This window comes from Fusarium odoratissimum (assembly GCF_000260195.1).
Source record: "Fusarium odoratissimum NRRL 54006 unplaced genomic scaffold supercont1.14, whole genome shotgun sequence".
Classification (NCBI taxonomy): Eukaryota; Fungi; Ascomycota; class Sordariomycetes; order Hypocreales; family Nectriaceae; genus Fusarium; species Fusarium odoratissimum.
Window position 1 is genome coordinate 71,339 of NW_022158700.1, and position 18,526 is coordinate 89,864.

Sequence of the window (18,526 nt, forward strand, 5' to 3'; positions counted from 1 at the left end):
GTACAGTACAGTACAGCACAGCACAGTACTTGGTTTGCATCTCCCCTGTGCCTGCCTCTTGCCTCCTCCCAACCCCGGCTAGTCCGGTACAAGCAACAACACAGCACGCAAGGTACGACAGCATGTCTTTAGCTAGTGGACCCGGCCCTCTAATCCTGGGGCCTGGGCAGGTGGAGCTGCAGCTGCAGGAAACTCCAAGTACCCCCCCCGTCAATTCTAGACCTGGCCCTCACTCGCTGTCTCGCCTGCCTTGGAAGGGGTCCGCCTTGGAAATGGGTGTATCAAACAGTATGAACAATCATTCACCCTCACTAATCCAACCTATCCTGTCTTATCCCATGGCCCATCCACCATCCATCCCTCTCCACTTGGTTCCATCACCGCCTTTCCCTTCTAACTCACCCTCTCTCTTCTCTTGTCTTCTTTCCCCTGCTTTCTTATCATCGTCTCTCCACCTCTCTTTCCCTTCATTTGTACGCTTTCCGCATCTTCAAAGGCCTTCTTTCTTCTCGAGCTTGCCACTCTTCTCTCACTATCTCATCTCTTCTGTCTACTCCTATCTAATCCAATCCATCCCAACTCACATCACACCACATCAATCACCGTTCTGCTCACCGAACGAATCCGCCTCGCCTCGCATCGCATCGCCACCTTATCTCCCGAAGCAAGCACTCAATCCCAACGCTTATCGCGGTGATTCATCGACAGCCAACCACTCAATCACCAATCGATCACGCAAAGCTTGAGCTATACAATCCACAACGAGAAGAAGAAGCGTCCTTGACTTGTGTTGTTTGCCGCTGCATTAGACCAAGTCCTTGTTCGCCTAGACCTCCTATTACATCGCTCCGTTACCGCATCCCTTGAGCTGCATATCACGAGCCTCGGTCAGCAATCAAAAGCGCTTATACAGTCGGACACGTCACATAGAAGGATCGTCTTGTGCTGCATTGAGTCGACGAGGGTTTCCTCATTGACTTGCGTTTTACTCTCCGGTCTCTCACTCAACACCGCAACTCGGCCTAGTTGGCCCGTGTGACTCAACCGTTACCGACCGAGCATTAGGAACTCCGCCCCGGGCGAGCTCCGCTCCCCTATCCCCCGGTGCCAGTCTGACTGGTCCGACACGTCGTTTTATCGGCATCGTCGAATCCGGTTCCCTCTCTATTAATACGCCTTCACCTGGTCTTGACCAAAACTCAATTCTCCGGTCGACCTCGTCCCAAGTCGGCTTCATCACCTCTCATCGTCAGAGTCATTCTTTTTTCAAGTTACAAAAAAACGTACCCATGTTATTATAACGAATTTCATTTTCCTTGTCTTCAACTTCTTCGGCCGCTTCGGTCTTCGCAACTCACCGTCACGACAATTCGATAATCATTTCTTTTGTTAAGCCTATCGAATACCCTCAAATGAGCCTCTGAATACCAACGAACAATAACAACAACATTACCATCAACAACTCGAATTTGCTCAACTCTGCTTTTATCATCACGACACTGTACATTGCTCATATACCGCGAACATCAATTTTCTTGCATCAGCTCAAGCGTTTTCAAGAGCTTCAACATCGTTCTCCGGACTTCCTACATTCCCGGCTATTGACAAACACCAAAAAATCGTTTGTACGACTATTCCCATTTTATTTCTATTCTTTTTGAACATTTTATTTCTTCTTTCGCCATGGAATGCCTCAAGGACAAGTTCGTTGGCGGTGCCCTTCTCAAAGGACGTTATCAGACCATCTCCCCTCTCAACCATGGATCTTTTGGTATGGTGTTTAAGGCCCAGGATCTTGTAACCAATGAGCCTGTTGCTATCAAGTGCCTCACCAAGAGAAGTGCCTGCCCCGATGCCGATTCCGATTTCGCTATCGACGAGAAGTCGGAGGAACAGGCCCTCCACAGCCGCCTTGGAACCCACCGAAACATCGTCAACCTCATTGATTCGTTCGAGACCGATTCTCACATCTATCTCGTCCTCGAGTTTTGTGGTCAGGGCGATCTTTACGAAGCAATCCGAAAGGGTCACGGTCCTCTCGAGACGGAGCATGTTCGCCAATTCATGATCGAGCTCATCGATGCTGTCGATTACATGCACTCTAAGGGAGTCTACCATCGCGATATCAAGCCCGAGAACATCTTCCTCACTCAGGACGGTGCCATGAAGCTCGGTGATTTCGGTCTGGCAACTACAGAGAAGTGGTCTTATGAGATGACTGTTGGCAGCGATCGTTACATGGCTCCTGAACAATTCGACTCGGCCGGCGCCGGTTACTCGCCTGCCGAAGCGGATATCTGGGCCATTGGTATCTGCCTGCTCAACATCCTCTTCTCTCGCAATCCTTTCACCACCCCCACCGAGGCTGATCCCCTGTTCCTCGACTACTCTCGGGACAAGCAGTCCTTGTTCGACGTCTTCCCCTCCATGTCTCAGGATACGTATGAGGTCCTCGTGCAGTGCATGAACCTTGACCCCAGGCGACGCTCACTGGAGGGTGCCCGTGAAGCTCTGCTCCGCGTGGTCACTTTCACCACCGATGACGAGGATGATGATGAGTACTGTGGTGCCGAGTCTCCCAACGTGGCCACCGCCAACCGCGAGCCTCTCCGCACCCCTTCAATTCAGTCTCCCGCCGTCGATACCGGTGCTTTCCCCTGGGCCAAGGCTCTCCATGGTACCACTCATCTTGGCCGTCAACTCAGCGTCATCCCCGATGACGAGAGTTACACCGAGGATCTCTTCCCTAAGTCAGAAGCGACTACCACCGACTGGTGCTCCGCCAACATGCAGACCCCCATGTCGTCCGTTTACGACTCTCACTTGGGCGCCTCCATGAAGTCTCTTGCCATCAAGCCCACTGCTCGATTCAACCGATCTTCGGCAACTGCTGGCTCCCTTCCAATCAACATGGCCAAGCCTATGCCAGCTATGTCTATGGTCTTTGGTCGACGTCAGGAAACTGTGTCTAAGAGCTGGAGTGACATGTGGGATGAGGATGAGGAAGAGGAGGAAATGGAACAGCAGCGGCAGATGCTTCAGGAGCTTAATGCCAGGACTTGGAGCCAGGAGAGCAAGGAGGAGAAGAAGGTGGAGGAGGAGGAGGAACAGGTCATGAAGACCGACATTGTACAGCCTGAACCCGAGTCGGCGTCGCACACTCACGACATCAAGGGTGACGTGGATGATGACTTGGTCGCTGATGGTTTCTTCTTCCAAGAAGCCCCAACCCCTAAGCCTCAACAAATCACCATCACTCCTCATTACTCGCACTCGCCCATGAGCAAGCCGAGAAGTTCTCTGGACAAGTGGGCGGCATTGGGTGAGCGACGCCGCGGTCAAACTGCTACTTTGGATTCTATTAAGTCGGTGGACTTTTCTAAGCCACGACGACACAATTTTGGTTTTGGATACAACAAATCTTATGAAGCGGGCGTTTGGGATCATTCTAATTATCACCACAAATTTGGGGCCGCTAAAGAACGGTCTAACAGCAAGGAATGTCCCTGGAACAAGGGCAGAGATTGGAACTGGCGTCGGGATCGACGTACCGATCTTGGAGACGTTGAGTGGGTTGGAGGTTGGTAAATGGGATTGATTCCCATCAGCCTTCAAATGTAGTTTGGCCGTCTTGAGTCCCTGGCGCGATACTCGAAGATATTTCGGGCGTTGCTTGGATTATGATGAGAGCCTTACTCGCTTTCTGTGTATAGGATATTCTAGAAATAATGCAAATACCAGAAGTACCTACTCAAACACTATTTGTTCATCTTTGTCTATATGAAGTCTTTGTTTCTTTTCACACTGCTAACTTGGATTTATCATCTGCTGGACTTACCTCAATTCTCAGTTGTCTGATGTTTCATTGAGCCATATACACAACTTCTGATTGACATACAGTCTCACTTGACAGTAGGCACGACGTCATGCCCAGCTTTTGCCTCTTGAACCTACACAACTTTGGCTAAATGCAGCATGGCACGATACCAATGCACACTCCAGAACCAAGACAGGTTTACTACTCTCTAAGCCATCAACTAATAGTTACTAACGTCTGTACAGTACTCATGACATTTCTAAACTAAAATAGGTATACGACTCGCAACCCCCGGACGGCCCGATCGGCCTGTTTCCTCGGGACTTGTCAATTCTCCTATCCATTGTTACCGCTTCTCTCGTTTCTCGGAAGGTCGGATTGGATGAGAGCGAACGAAGCCATGGCGTGACGAAATAAGTTGAGAGAGGGGTCGGGGCTGGGGTATGGCATGTCATGGGAGCGGCAGTTGGGGGATCAGCGGCGGGGTGAAGAACTGCAGAGATGAACTGAGGAGAGACAGGAGACATTCGTAAGGTGGTCTTGATTGTACTTGGAAGTATGTATCGACAATGATGGTTAGGTATGCTCATTACGTCTCGAGAGACTCAGTTCTCAAGTATTGTCTGACCATCAGGAACATGAGGAGGTTCACTGATGACGCTGCCACTCACACAAGCCAAGATACGGATAAAGAGGAGATGAGGGTAAATAAATATGCACACTGTGGTGCCGTCATGCGTGATGTAAGTGTGTGAAGTTAACAGCGGTGAAACATCTCATACGTATCTCACAACAGGTCGAGGATCAAAGGCACACGTTGCATGAGAAAGAGTTGGTAAAGAAGCCAGAACAAACAGAGCTCGGAAGCTCATTGGTAACATATTATTCGTAGTCCTATCTCCTTTCTCGTAAATGATGATTCAATTCCTTGGGACATAACCCACAAATGCTTGACAACTCCAGTAGATGCCTTTCATACTCAAACAAACACAGTCTAGTCAGCGCCAATGAGATGCTTGGGCAAGAATGTCCAGATTGTTCCCAATGTGCCAAGGATGGCGAACACAACCAGTAGAATAGCAGAAACAATCCTTTCGTGCACTGTTACATCCTGCCAGAACAATTTCAAGTAGAATGAGATGGGCAGGATGATAGAAATGAGTGTGCAAAGGGCCGCACCGAGGAATGCGCACACAGAGTCGAATGCCGGGAAGACAATAGAGATGAACAATAAAAGAATGACGACGAAAACGCGCACGAGGCCTCGTACTGCCTTTGTGACCAGAACCGAGGAACGAGTAGGCTGGCTGTGAGGCTGGTCATGATGGTGATGATGTTGATCGTGAACTCCACAGATGACGTCCAAAGTCGTGATGATAGGGCGAGCGTTGAGAGGGATCTTTGTCAAAGGAATGATAGCAATGAAGATTGACATGATGATCTTCAGAGCGTCAGGATAGCCCTTCGATTTGAGAATGTTGGAGGTGATAGCATCCTTGATACCATCGCCAAACATTAGGAGACCAATTACAGCCAGGCATGTGTCCACCACGTACTAAACAAGTCAGAGAAGCTTCCAAAATATGAAGATACTATATATACTCACAGAGAAGGAAAAGGTAACATTAACGGCCTTGCCCCATTTGTAAGGGTGACGCATGTCACGATAGATCTGGAATGCTTTAGCTCAAGTGTCCAACTTGATATCGGTATAACCTACGGATGGAAAAACAGAGTGCGCACCCCAAGGGCTTGCGAGAAGACCGTAGGCAAGAGGTACAGCAAGCCAGTTCTCGGGGAATAGATAGGTTGTTGCTGGCTCTCGTAGTGAACCAGGATAGTGAGGTTTGTACAGGCCATCAATAATGACAATCACGACAACTGTATCATATCAGCAAATGCGTATTGGCGATACTGAGAAATGATGTACTCACTGCAGAAGGTCGAGAAAATACCAACGACGCTGGTGTAACTCAATAGGCGCAAAGGCAATGCATTCAGGACCAGGACCATGACAGAAGCCACAACCTTCCATGTGTTGACGCTCGCAAGACCCGGAAGCAACAGACTGAGCGAGTCGGCAAAGAGAATCACCAAAGCGACACAGGCTGCTACCAACTCAAGACTGAAAAGGGCAGAAACAATCACTCGCGCTCGGGTACCAAATGAGATATACGCCAGGTCGGAATACGTAATGAGACTGGGATCAAAATCCATGCACTTGGCCAGCAGCTTGCCGGTGTACGATGTAACAGCCGCTGTCAGAGTGAGAAGAAGTAGGCCAGGGATCCAACCTGTCATCTGCAGGGCCAGTGGGAGACTGAGCAATCCGACACCGATCAGGGCATTGATCGAGTTGAAGACGGACTGAGGAAGAGTGCTCTGGCCCTCAACAGCAAGTACAACCTTATTGCCCTGCTTGACCTCTTTGACCAGGATGGGCTGGTGTTCGCCATGCGCTGCACCCTCGCCCTCTTCTTCTTCCTCGTCAGCTACGCCCCAGCCGCTACCCTCACTGAACGAAATGCGATGGCGCGAACTCCTGTCCATAGTTCCAAAAGGAGAAGAGTCTCGGAACGAACCATAGCTTCCAACAATATCGGGAGCTGCGAGGTGAGGTGGGACGGCGAAGATACTTGATCGGGGTGACCCAACAGGGGATGAGCCAGCTTCAACATCAAGCAGAGGCTTCGTCTCGCCATCACGATGGGGGATCCTCATTGACCTCGGTGAGGACTCAATGGCTGAACTAGACTCGCCGTTCGCATGCGAAGACGAGGCATCAAGATGCTGGCGCAAAAGGCCCGATTGTTGTTGCGACGATCCTTGAACATGGCTGCGACTATACTGAAGGTCTTCTGTGTCTTGCTCCGGCGCAAGAACAAAGCTCGGTCGGCGAGGAATAACCTCAGGAAATCCTGCCGCTCGCTGCCAACTCCTGGCGAAAGAACGGAAACTGTTTACACCACCAATGTCTGCGATTGCTGCCAACTGGTAGGTGACGGAAGACCTAAAAGTTATTAGCTACAAAAACCAATTGATGAATTTCATAGATTAGACATACCGCCTTCGCGGCCTCGAAAATCCTTCACCATTTTCTTGGTCGCCAGTTTCGTCGCCTTCGTCGTCCACAAGAGCTTGTTCGCGCTCAAGCATGCTGTCGGTCACGCTTCCCCGAGGTGAAGCTCCCCCTTCGTAGTCATCCCAGCTCGTAGGATTCCGCGCCGGAGACATTGTAATTGTGTATCGCCGCCAACTTCACGTTTGTTTTGGAATGTCCTTCTCGTCGTGTTTTGCGCTGCTTGATTAGATCTAAGCAGGTACTCCGTGGTTCTTAACAATCGTCCTGGACCGCCAAGTTAAGCGTCGGGGTGGCGAAGGCTGCAGAAAAAACTAGAAAGTTGGAAGGATGGTTGCAATCAAGGTCTGCAACGCAACAGCGGACAGGGTCCTGCAGACTCGGCCAAATTGATGAGGTTTCACCAACTGTCGACGAACAGTTTGAAGAGGTGCAAAAAAAGGAATTGAGAGGAAGCAAACAAGCGGACAAGAAAGAGGGCAGACTCGGCTCAGGGTCATATGGCACGCGGCTCAACTTGGACCATAGTGGAAGTGGGCGCGCCAACAGACGAAGGACATGACGCTTATCGCAGCCAAGGATAGTTCAAGAACGCCTGTGCCCTGTGCACACGATAGCCGATGGCCAGCGGCTCCTCGTTTTGGGCTTTGGTTTTGGATTTGAGCTTGTAATTGGGTTGGCAGGGTTGGATGGAACCAGCAGGGGTCAGGTTACTGATACCAAGAACCAGTTCAACCAGGCATGATAAGAGGTTTGACTAAAGATGCTGTCGTCTCAATCTCCAGGACCCTCGATAGCTGCAGTTGAGGGCCACTAGGATGATTAGCCTGTTCTCGAGGGTTGATGGAGGGTCACGTTTAGTAACAGCACCAACTGCCGGAGAATACATATGAATGATAGGACAATGTCCCAAGCGTACAGGCGACAAGCGACCAATGACTGACAAGAATGAGCAACGTCAACACCAAAGGAATCCAAAGGAATGTCTCGCCGTGTCGTAGGACAACAACGTTCAAAGTCTCACTCATGAGCTATCATGACTGACAACTAGTGGAATGGCCTAGCCACTAACTTAGCAGCTAGGGTTGGCGGTTGTACCCGCTTGAGTGCAGTCGTTGCACTGAACCCCACCTGTAATTCAACTTCTGTGCAGCTCTAACAGGCTTGACGGGATATGGCTTCGTTTTGGGTATGGGGTGGTGGACGCTCGACGCTCGATGGTGGAGAAATGGGCTAGGGGCTCACGAGACCAGATTCAAGGTAATAACTAATATGTAAGAGACTGTCTGCAAGTCGTTGTTTGCGGGCGCAGATGTTGACATGTAATGTAAGGTCATGTCATATTTTGCTGATTGTCGATGTTATTTGAAAGAGGGATAAAGACACAGCATCAATCTTGTTCTGATGTTACATTACGTCCATGCATTGGCAATGCAAACCATAGCAGGAACCAGGTTGAATGCACCTCCCATACACCTAACCCATCAACTGACCTCACCTCACCTTATTCCAACCTACAGCACACATAACCGACGAGCAACTTCATTTACAGGGCAACAAAACTATGCGCAAGAATAGGATTGATATTCAACCTTGTACAACTGAGAAATGACATCTGTTTAGACTCTTTTTGGCAGAAATCATAATTCGAACGCCGATCAAATCACTACCTACCTATTTATTCCGCGGTGCTACCTTGGTGAACTCAGATCTTTCTTATCTTATCGCAACTAAAAGTTGCTCCAACCTCTAACTTCATCCATCCATCTCTATAACAAATTCAACGTCACTCTCCATAAGATACTCGAAATCATATTAGTGAATCTTTCGGCTGAATCTCGGACTTACGCAATCTCTCTACTAGATCTATTATCAATAATGCTCACGCATCATCTACCTCCATCATGACAACTCCTCCCGATGCCGCCCTCTTAGCGACAACCAGCGACTCCCTTGCGCCTCTCATCCCCATCCTCAATGGTTTCGCTCATCGTCACAAGAACCAGCATTCTTCGTCGCACTGGTGGTCCTCCTTCTCTGTGCTGCGCCGCGCAGTCCGTAACCTCGTCAACGACCTAAACTCACGGCCTAGGAAGGTCAAATCTGGCGGTGTCAAGCGTGATGTCTATCCTGCCCTTGCGCGCGCAAAATGGATGATGCGCCATGTCGTCCCTGGCGCCTTTGTGTAGGTCAACGACTTGTTGGCAAGCCTTTCAGCGTTGAAGATAGCTAATCGCATGTTTTATTCTACGCACAGTACTTTCTCACAACTTGCAGCTGATAACCAGCATGCGCCTCTCGGACTGCTCCTCCTCTCGGTCCTTGCTCGAACCAACACTCTACTCTCCCAACTCGTCCCTGACCACGACCACAACCCTCCAATCTCGACTAGTACAGAACCAATGCCTTCGGAGCTAAGCAAACATCAAACTTCAGATTTAAGAACGGACGGCGCACCTAATGCTGGAGTGGACATGGGCGTAGCCATTTCGCGTGATGAGCTTCTGTCAACTCAGAAGAAAACGAAGCCAGTACCGAAAGCAGACTCCTGCTCGAAAGACCTCAAGCTGAAGGAATATGAGACGAAAACGACACATACAGACACCAAGAAGATTTCGTCCAAAAGTGACACCATGGACAAACCAAAAAAGAAAACGAAGAACAGTGATGAATTGTCTAGTCTCTTCGGCTCTCTTTCATCGAAAAATGGCACTACAGATAAGCCGAAAAAGAAAAAGAAGAAAGGCGACGCATTTTCCAGCCTCTTCGACTCTCTATGACGATGTTATGCCATTTACTATACGTACACAATTCGAGTTAGATACAGCTTCGAATACATATCATGAACAACAACCATGTCAGCAACCACTACAGATACAGCAAACTGTTTCAAGGACTGGTGATTTTCATTATAACACACTGCAAAATTAGAAACAAAAAAAGTTGCAAACGAGCAGATATGGCCCACTCTACGTTCATCCTGCTCTCCAAATTCCCCGTATCCCTGTGCGCCTCTGTGGAAGATCATGCTTCGCGCCGTAAGTTGAGCGTATGGAGCTTGATTCCTGTATCCGATATCCAAGTAACAAGAATTTCTGTCGCTCACTCTGTTTAGCCACCACGTGAAAAGCAGAATGCTTCCCCTCAAAGATATCCGTCCCAGTACAACCACCGCCGCCAAGCACATCACTTTTTCTCCGTCGTGTATCAGTTCGCCCTTGTTCGTAACCATGTCATTCTCTAGACACAGCATCTAAAAAGCAACCCATTGAGCCGGTTCCTTGTTTAGTCAGGAATAGGGACGGTAAGACCAGATACGAGCCTTCATGTCGCCAGAGCCAGTGGCAAAGTATCTTCCTTGTGGACTAGGTGCGACGCTGATGACGGAGTTCTTATGTCCCTGCAGCATGAGTTGCGTCGTACCTGTTCTAGGGTCCCAAAACTGGACACCCCGGTCCTTGGAGCCAGAAAGTACCCAGTTGGCCTCAGGGGTGAGAGCAACTGATAAGACAAAATCGCGGTGGCCCTCGAATGTCTTGACACACTTGCCACCTTTGGGGCCAGGCTGGTTTCCTTGACGAGGAGCGCTGAGCTCCCACATCTTGATAGTCCTATCGAGACTGCCAGAAACTAGGTCCTTGCCGCTGGGCGAGAAGGCAACCGAGTAAACACTGTCCTTGTGACCATCAGGTCCTTCCAAACGCTCGACAAGGAAGCCGGAATGGATGTCCCATACACGTACACTCTTGTCGAGCGAGCCTGCAGCGACGAATTGGGTATCGGGAGAGATGGCGACAGTCGTGACGCCATCCTCTATTGTCAGAGTGAGAGTGTTTGTGCCTTGCTCAATATCCCACAGGCGTACAGTTCGATCACCACTGCCCGAGGCAATTGTTCGACCATCACGAGCAAAGTCGAGCGAGTAAATATCTTGCTCGTGACCAGAGAAGTGATTTCGAATGGTTCGAGTTTGGATATCCCATACCTAACCAATATTAGTAGGTTAAACATTTTTACGTTTCTGACACAACTTACTCGAATCAACTTGTCTTCAGCACCAGTAGCCAGGTAGCGACCATCGGGACTAAAGCAGACACTGCGGATGTAGAGATCGGCGCTCATATCAGAGGCATTATGGTCCTCGAGCACGCAAACCTTTTCACCAGTTTGAACATCAAAGATCTGGGCAGATCGATTGCAACCAGTTGCAACATATTTGCCATCATGACTGAACCTGACGCAGCATACGACACTTTCGTGGTTGAGAGAGTGGACGAGGTCCACATCGAGAACACGCTGGACTTGAGGGTTGAAAATCGCATACCAATCCTGCCCAGTCTTCTTGTTGTGAGGGGCCACAGAGTCAACTTCAAGGTCTCCAAGAGCGTTGCCAACGGCGGGAGCATGTGGGCCTCCCATTCGGCCGTGTTCGGGGGTCGGATGGCTGACTTGAGGGGAGGCTGCACTTCCAGGGTAAGGCACGGGGGTGTTAACCTGGGGAGTAGCAGGTCCGACGGCACCTGGTGGACGACCGATACCCCTTCTACCGGGGCCGGGAGAGGCGGTGCTCTGGGGCTGGGGGCCCATCCCATTGGAAACGGGGCCCGGAGGATAGTTCTGAGAGTAAGGTGCTTGCTGCGCGTTAGGGTGAGGAGGAGGGACGGGAAGTCCAGGAGGCCCTTGGCCCATTTGGTGTTGAGGTCCCAGCGGCTGCTCCTGAGGAGCATGTCCCTGCTGCGTTTGCTGCTGCTGTTGCGCACCCTGGGGCTGGCCCTGCTGACCCTGCTGCTGGCCTGGCTGAGGAGGAACGAGACCTCCCTGGCTACCGCCAGCCATGATGCCACTAAAAAGACCATTGCCAGGAGCGATAGAAGGAGGCTGCTGGGAGGGCGCTGCATGTTGAGGCGGGCCGGGAATGCCAGGCTGGATGCCTCCCTTTCGAGCAGCCTCGAGTTGGTGTCGTAGAGCACTGATCTCATCTTCATACCTGTGATTCGGGAGGTTAGCGGGGATTCGAAATTACTGGCGCGACAAGATCGGCTTACTTCTGCTTGAGGCTGAGATGAGTTTGCTCCATCTGATACACCTTTTCACGAACCAGTTGCATTTCGCTGACTTGCGCGGCAACTAAAGATACACATGTGTTAGCTGGGGTGAAGGAAATAACGCGATATGAGCTATCGCCGTACGAGTAGTAGACATACTCTGATGCTCGTAGTTTTCCGTCGCGCGCATCTGAGTATCAAACTCGACCCTGATCTGTTCGAGCAACTCGTTCAGCCGAGTGGAATTGCCTTGGGGGCCGCCCCCCATGGCGCGATGCGGATACATCGACATTGCGCAAGGCGGGTCTCAGCGATGAGTAGTTCGAGAACGAGGCCTGTTGAGACGAAAGTCAATTGCGGCGAGGTCGACGATAATGAAATTGTTTATCGCGCTACGCTTCGCGTATTCGGCGTCGTCGATGAGTTGGCGCGCGAGGCTGGGTGCCAAGTCAAGACTGGTTGATCAAGGATGTTGGCGTTGGCTACCGACGCAAGGCAATTAAATACAGACGCGAACCAAGGAACGCGAACTGGACAGATGCCGATAAAATCGAAGCGTGTGGACGCCCTTGATGAGCAAGGGCCAGCTCAGATAGTCGTAGGATATGATATGCGCCGACGGGTTGGCCAGTTGTCGACGTTTCGGGTAAGATGTGATTAATTGTGATGATGTTTTGATGGAAGAGTAAGAGGGAGAAAAAAAGAGAGGCCTGGCCGAGGAGGAAACGGAAGCGAGTGGTGCTGAAGCAAGAACCCGACCTAAAGCATGGACGTAGTGCATGGGTACCTTAGTAGATATCAGCCTCTAGCGGCTAGCCTCCAAGTGGGTCCCCACCCTCTGAGCCAGGTGGGTGCTAGGCGGTCCGGGGCAATCTGCTGGCTCCGTTTGGGCGGGGCTGCCCTGTGGCTGCATTGGTTGGTTTGCTAGAAATACACCTTGCAACGCCTCAAAGCCTCAACGCCTCCCCTTGAAGTCCCCCTTCTTCTGCTTTCTCATTACAGTTTTTGGTTCTTTCGCCTGACGCTGTGACACCCTTTTTTTTTTTTTTTTTTGGACGACAGTCTAAGACGGGTAGTTAGCGCACGCCCTTTTCCCTCGTGCTCCCCTCCCTGTCACAGACCTATCCTTGGCACTTTGAGATGCCACGCTGCAGCAGAACGAACACTACACTACGCCACAGGTCCCAGAGTGTTTATTGGAAGCGGGATCCTCCAGTCTCACGGGAAACTCGATTGCTGTTGAGGACGTGTGAACGGGCGGGCAAGGAGGGGTTTGTTTGGCTTTAATGCACGGATATTACGTGAATTCCTACTTGCACTATGATTGGTATCATTCTCGGATCTTTGGCCGAGACTACCACCCTTGCCCTGATCATTGGCTTTGCGGATCGTTCATACAGACATTCTCCATCATAAACTGAGTTTATGACAGTGACGCCGGAAAGTTTATCATGGCGCAGATCATACTGTTGCTAAAGGTTCGAGTTTCTGGAGTCGGTGGGAAGTCAGTTGTTGTTGACAGCAACAACTGGAGAACCATGCAAGTTGAAATAAGTTTAGCTCTCTCCTCACAACAACCCTTTCCCACCACATGCTGTCCCTTAGCTCCAAGATGCTTCCTCCGAGCCAATTGGGTTACGATGAGTGGACTGTACTCCTGTGTCTAACATCTGCAGACCTTGCTTGCATCTGTGACAACACAACACAGCACAACTGAACACGACAGAGCCGCGCCACCATCAAGTAAAACGGAAGTGACAGGCAAGTCTCGTCGGATTTGACCAGTTTTATGTGACATTCTGTGCGACGTTTAATGGAAGGTGACTGGTGCCACATGCCTCATCCTCTCGCGAATATGATGTATCGGTAGTCATTGTCAGAAATGATGAGTTGCGAGTGGATGATAGAGAACCGTGAGGGGCATCAAGATTCATATTTGAATGTTCATTCGTTCTGCTTAGTCGAGTAACGTCACTATATTCGGGCATTTTCGATTCTGGCCAGAAAAGTTGGTGGGCGACACACGACTCACGACGGCTGAGAAAATGGTGATAAGGCTTAAGTATCTGACTCGGGACAGGTTAAGTATCGCGCAGCTGGCCTTTGTCATCATACTCAAACCACCTGCGGGGTGGGTGGGATACCTACTCACAGAAATCCGATATGTTCGCAGTCAATTCATCACACACACATCTTAGACCGTAACATACCAAATTGTCACTCGCGATCTCGGTTACATTTTGTTATCAGTAACAACCTTTCAGCTCACTCACGTTTGATTTGATGATAAATCGATTACCTTCTTTCTAGTTTTCGAAAAGGAAATTCTGAGTTAGGTTCCCCGTCACGCACTTGATCATAGATATAAAAATAAAGTTGCCTAACCGAATACAGATGAAAGTCATTGACGTAGAGCAAACTTCCGAGGCAACAGAATTATACGTAGAAACAGTTCAAAGTTTGGCCCAAAGAATCATGAGCAAAGATATAGGGTAGGGTATCTCATGTAAGGAGCCCAGAAAGCGTGACCCATTGAAACAATGGCTGTCAAGGCAGTTCAGGAACAGCTATTCCCTCTTATACCCGAAATCCCGTGGGTTAGGGGTCCAAAGTCAGCATCCAATATCAGAAGACGTTAGTTCATATTCGTCCCTGTGTGATATTTCCAGGGTTTCCCCGACGTATTCGTTTCCGTATCTCCACGCTGTATGGACGAATCGACAATGCATTGTCGAACCATGATATTGACTTCAAGTATTCTGATGAAAACGAACAAAGTACAGTACACATGACGGATAGAATCGCAATGTGGAATATGACATATTGACTGTAAAATTCCTCCTATTGCAGTGCTATGAGGCCTCAATTCACAGTAAACCCTAGAACCGTTGCGCAGTGAACATCACACTACATCGATTCACTCAGTATATCATATTTTCGCAATATCAGTACGATCTCGTGGCGTAGTGTTGCGGTGAGGATGTACTTTAGCAACATCCCCTTTTAAGGCTGAATTACCCAAAGCTGAATCGTTCGATATCTCGTCTTCGTGATATCGGAAAATAAATGGTCCTCGATCCAGAGTGGAACATCAATTCCAACTGTAAAAGCCAATTGGTTGGTAAGCACTCGGGCCCTGAGAAGCCGGAACAGACCACTTCAATCAACACAAGAAACGATATTAACCCTTGTTATTTTTTTTTGTGGTTGATGAGGCACTGAAACGTAGCTGAACATAGCTATTGCTCGCCCGGGCTTGTTCGGAGCTCATCATGCGATTCTCATTCAAAGACGACCGTTACTGGCTCCGGTACTTGACGAATCCCATCTCGAGCATAGGAATTCTCCAATGAGAGCTGTAGAGGTTTCTGTATTCGTATTTACATTCTTGCGAGAATTCCATATTTTGAATACCCTTTCACATTCATACAGCGCATCGATTGACTTCAATGGCAAAGACTCCTTCTTGTTCGTCTAAGTCACTAGGAGCTCCTCTTCTCGTACGTCCTACATCATAAGATAAATCTAGAAGCTCTCACTTCCAAGCTCCCCAATTGGCTCAATCGAGCTTTAAAGACCCTTTCCAGAACTCCACTTGTCTCTGCATCCCTGACAGAAACAACGGCCCCGCCTCGCAAGCCGCCGATGGACCCTTGTAGTATCAGACAATGTGATTTCCTTTCCCTTGGTCGATTCATTGATAAAGAAGACGAGGCCCCTTCTGTGAATAGGTTTGATTTTCTAGATCATTGCGTCTTGTAGGGGGCCCTCACTGATTCATTGTTCCGTTTGGTTGACTCTTAACCTGAGTTCGTGGTGTTTCTCTTGGTCACTTACACCAGTCTTCGCCCAGTCACTTATAAGTCCGCTCATTTATCTACCCGCGGCTTTATAACTTTGCAACAAACCCAATTGCCGATCATGGACGTCGTCCTCGAGGTCGTCGATACCTTTATCGCCGATTACGCATACTCCTACTTTCACCCAAAGCCTCCAGCTCCTTATGATTTCCCATCGCCCTCAAACTCGACAGATACGTCGGCCAAGGCCTTCTCAACATGGACTTACAAGCCGGCCACTCAATTCATCACGCTTGAGCCAGCAGAGGAGGCATACATGAGCGCTTGGGATCGTGACAACCCTCTTCGACAAGCTCTGACTCTATATCTTATCACTTGGTCAGTCTTCATCTGAGATTCACGGATTTAGCTAACAAGCTTTAGGATCTTTGGGCTTCTCGTCTACTTCATCGTCGCGACACTCTCATACATCTTCATCTTCGACAAGCGAACATTTGACCACCCTCGCTTCATCAAGAACCAAGTCCGCCTTGAAATCATTGCAGCCAACAAGGCCATGCCCGTCATGGCCATCATCACAGCACCCTTCTTCCTCCTTGAAGTGCGCGGATACGGCAAACTCTACGACACCACTGAAGATGGACCCGGGCTCTGGTACAACTTCTTCCAGTTCCCGCTCTTCCTCCTCTTCACCGACTTCTGCATCTACTGGGCTCATCGCTGGCTTCACCACCGCCTGGTCTACAAGTACCTGCACAAGCTTCACCACAAGTGGATCATGCCCACGCCCTTTGCTAGCCATGCTTTCCACCCTCTCGATGGCTTCACCCAGTCATTGCCATACCACATCTTCCCCTTTATCTTCCCGCTCCAGAAGATGGCATATGTGGCGCTCTTCGTATTCGTGAACCTCTGGTCTGTCATGATTCACGATGGCGAGTATCTCACCAACAACCCCGTTGTCAACGGCGCTGCTTGCCACTCTCTCCACCACTCTCGCTTTGAGGTCAATTACGGCCAGTTCTTCACTGGCTTTGACCGCATGGGTGGCACATATCTCATGCCTGAGCAGTGGATGTTCGAGCGTAATATGAAGATGTCAGAGGGTCGATGGAAGAAGGAGATTGAGAAGGTGGATGAGCTTATTGAAGAGATCGAAGGTAAAGACAACCGCACATACGGTTCGTCTAGCACCAAGAAGACCCAATAGATGTGCTTCTGGTCAGCCCAAGTCCATTACCAATTTCTGGCACACGGGATTTGGTCAGTTTATAGCATTAGGACCAAATCTTGGACATGCTCATCAGCAGAACAGGCACTTGCCGCTGAGCGTCAGTAAATGACACTGCCACTTGACAAGATTGCCCATCCCCCGGCCTAGCGTCGGACAATTCTTGTATATAGATTTTGACCTTTGTATGGGTATACACTCACTCATGGCGTTTGGCGGAGATCACGATGAGATGATGGATTCATCGATTGCATATTTGGTACTAGCAGATAAGGAAAGCACAATAGCTGACTGGGCAGACAGAGTCTACTCAGTTGATAATAACCATTTCGCATCCCACCTAAACTCCTTGCCTCGCAGATCATAGATGAGTGCAGGCCACTGATATCAAATCCTTTATTGAGCAACCCAACAAACGCTGTCGAAACATAGAGGAAAAAGGAAAACGCATGAAAAATCAGGGAAACCAAAAAGACTTGATAGGTATAGGAAATTGCATCTGGTGTGCCAACGTAAAAAGTGTTTCGCAAGTCAAGCAATCTATCGCTTTGACGTGGTGTAGTTTCTGAATGATGTCGGAAGCATCGAACTTTGTAGAGTAGGAATAGTAATAATAATTGGGAAGTCGAGTTCGTAGTCGAATATCGCCGTAATGGGCTACGTTGCTCGTCGGGTACTTCGCATGTTCACGCAACTCTTATGAGAAACTCACGAACTTCGGATCTCTCGGTAATCCATCAGCGCCAATACCATTGGCCTTGAATCGGTTCTCCATGTAGACCTTCCTCGCCTGGTCAAAGTTCATCCTTCTCTTCTTCATGATAGCGAGAACCTCAGCCTTTGCCGCATCGTCAAGACCAGCGCGCGAATCGCCTGACTCGACATTTCCAGAGAGATCAAATGTATTGCTGGAAAGACCGGCCTCGATATCGCCGGCGAAACTGTTCGGGAGTCGCGAGTAGATGTAGTCTGCGCCAGGGAGTCTGGGTCGCAGATGTTGAACGTGGGGGATCCAGTGGGCGCGGGTGAAGAAGAGAACTGTGCCGAGGACGAGGGCGAAGAAGGAGATCGAGTAGAGAAGATACGACATGTTGGATGAGTTTGTATTAAAGAGAAAGATGGTTGGTAGTGGACGTCGATCGATAAATTTATGTGCAACGCAACGATACGTTCGGGTACAAAGGAGAGGAACGGCCAACTCGCAGGCGTATAAAAGAGAATAGAATTTCAAAGTTGCATGATAAATAGCCCGTCTCTGGTAAAAGACGGACTATGAAAAGTCGCAAGTGCAGAGTTTATTAATCGTGGTTGATATTTCTCGCCCTCCGCAAAGCAAAGCAAGGTCCGGATTTGAATAAGTGCAAGTGGAAGTCCAGCAATAAAAGTGAAAGACGAGCCTCCTTCCCTTTGTCTCAGGAATGAAAGTGCTGACGTGACTCTGTTTGCGAGGCCTCGGGCTCCCTCTCCCAATCAATTAAGCCACGCGTTTATGGCTTGGCACAGCCGCTACAGGAACAAGGACACGCAAGTTGGTTCTGAAGTAGTTTATTGAGA

At 49.4% G+C, this 18,526-nt stretch overlaps 6 protein-coding genes across 11 annotated transcripts; 3 read left to right on the plus strand and 3 right to left on the minus strand.

Annotated features, from left to right (window-relative positions):
- The first annotated feature begins 140 nt into the window (after positions 1-140).
- FOIG_08852 (RAN protein kinase) lies at positions 141-4,924 on the plus strand. The gene is made up of 2 exons (XM_031208939.1): positions 141-4,013; positions 4,063-4,924. Exon 1 carries the CDS (start codon positions 1,684-1,686, stop codon positions 3,586-3,588), a length of 1,905 nt encoding a protein of 634 aa, XP_031060976.1. The 5' UTR covers positions 141-1,683; the 3' UTR covers positions 3,589-4,013; positions 4,063-4,924.
- On the minus strand, positions 141-8,344 carry FOIG_08853 (uncharacterized protein). Of its 3 annotated transcripts, XM_031208941.1 has the most exons (6): positions 7,888-8,344; positions 6,882-7,835; positions 5,752-6,827; positions 5,538-5,698; positions 5,424-5,489; positions 3,828-5,372 (listed from the first exon to the last, which is right to left on the minus strand). In XM_031208941.1, exons 2-6 carry the CDS (start codon positions 7,049-7,051, stop codon positions 4,812-4,814), a joined length of 2,034 nt encoding a protein of 677 aa, XP_031060978.1. In that variant the 5' UTR covers positions 7,052-7,835; positions 7,888-8,344; the 3' UTR covers positions 3,828-4,811. The 3 variants fall into 3 exon arrangements, with proteins under 3 accessions (XP_031060977.1, XP_031060979.1, XP_031060978.1); XM_031208940.1 differs by having other exon boundaries at positions 141-5,372; positions 6,882-8,344; XM_031208942.1 differs by having other exon boundaries at positions 141-5,372; positions 5,424-5,698; positions 6,882-8,344.
- On the plus strand, positions 8,204-10,671 carry FOIG_08854 (uncharacterized protein). Its single transcript, XM_031208943.1, has 2 exons — positions 8,204-9,081; positions 9,154-10,671. The coding sequence occupies exons 1-2, from the start codon at positions 8,801-8,803 to the stop codon at positions 9,674-9,676; spliced, it is 804 nt and encodes a 267-aa protein (XP_031060980.1). The 5' UTR covers positions 8,204-8,800; the 3' UTR covers positions 9,677-10,671.
- FOIG_08855 (glucose repression regulatory protein TUP1) lies at positions 9,561-14,476 on the minus strand. 4 transcript variants are annotated; one of them, XM_031208947.1, is made up of 6 exons: positions 14,090-14,468; positions 13,063-14,037; positions 12,101-13,004; positions 11,942-12,023; positions 10,932-11,883; positions 9,561-10,881 (listed from the first exon to the last, which is right to left on the minus strand). In XM_031208947.1, exons 3-6 carry the CDS (start codon positions 12,231-12,233, stop codon positions 10,186-10,188), a joined length of 1,863 nt encoding a protein of 620 aa, XP_031060984.1. In that variant the 5' UTR covers positions 12,234-13,004; positions 13,063-14,037; positions 14,090-14,468; the 3' UTR covers positions 9,561-10,185. The 4 variants fall into 4 exon arrangements, with proteins under 4 accessions (XP_031060984.1, XP_031060983.1, XP_031060982.1 ...); XM_031208946.1 differs by having other exon boundaries at positions 13,063-14,476; XM_031208945.1 differs by having other exon boundaries at positions 12,101-14,476.
- An 896-nt stretch (positions 14,477-15,372) lies between these two features.
- FOIG_08856 (C-5 sterol desaturase) lies at positions 15,373-18,213 on the plus strand. The gene is made up of 2 exons (XM_031208948.1): positions 15,373-16,119; positions 16,165-18,213. Exons 1-2 carry the CDS (start codon positions 15,863-15,865, stop codon positions 16,949-16,951), a joined length of 1,044 nt encoding a protein of 347 aa, XP_031060985.1. The 5' UTR covers positions 15,373-15,862; the 3' UTR covers positions 16,952-18,213.
- Positions 17,670-18,062, minus strand: FOIG_08857 (uncharacterized protein; the record flags this gene model as incomplete). The annotated part of the gene is made up of 1 exon (XM_031208949.1): positions 17,670-18,062. The coding sequence occupies one exon, from the start codon at positions 18,060-18,062 to the stop codon at positions 17,670-17,672; it is 393 nt and encodes a 130-aa protein (XP_031060986.1).
- Positions 18,214-18,526: the final 313 nt, after the last annotated feature.

Coding starts and splice junctions, on each gene's coding strand:
- FOIG_08852 (XM_031208939.1), top strand. CDS start 1,684: ATGGAATGCCTCAAGGACAAGTTCGTTGGCGGTGCCCTTCTCAAAGGA.
- FOIG_08853 (XM_031208940.1), bottom strand. CDS start 7,051: ATGTCTCCGGCGCGGAATCCTACGAGCTGGGATGACTACGAAGGGGGA. Junction 5,699..5,751: donor TATTTTCTCGACCTTCTGCA/GTGAGTACATCA, acceptor GATATGATACAG/TTGTCGTGATTGTCATTATT. Junction 5,373..5,423: donor ATGTTACCTTTTCCTTCTCT/GTGAGTATATAT, acceptor TGACTTGTTTAG/TACGTGGTGGACACATGCCT.
- FOIG_08854 (XM_031208943.1), top strand. CDS start 8,801: ATGACAACTCCTCCCGATGCCGCCCTCTTAGCGACAACCAGCGACTCC. Junction 9,082..9,153: donor GTCGTCCCTGGCGCCTTTGT/GTAGGTCAACGA, acceptor TTCTACGCACAG/TACTTTCTCACAACTTGCAG.
- FOIG_08855 (XM_031208944.1), bottom strand. CDS start 12,233: ATGTCGATGTATCCGCATCGCGCCATGGGGGGCGGCCCCCAAGGCAAT. Junction 12,024..12,085: donor TCAGAGTATGTCTACTACTC/GTACGGCGATAG, acceptor GTGTATCTTTAG/TTGCCGCGCAAGTCAGCGAA. Junction 10,882..10,931: donor CTGAAGACAAGTTGATTCGA/GTAAGTTGTGTC, acceptor AATATTGGTTAG/GTATGGGATATCCAAACTCG.
- FOIG_08856 (XM_031208948.1), top strand. CDS start 15,863: ATGGACGTCGTCCTCGAGGTCGTCGATACCTTTATCGCCGATTACGCA. Junction 16,120..16,164: donor ACTCTATATCTTATCACTTG/GTCAGTCTTCAT, acceptor AACAAGCTTTAG/GATCTTTGGGCTTCTCGTCT.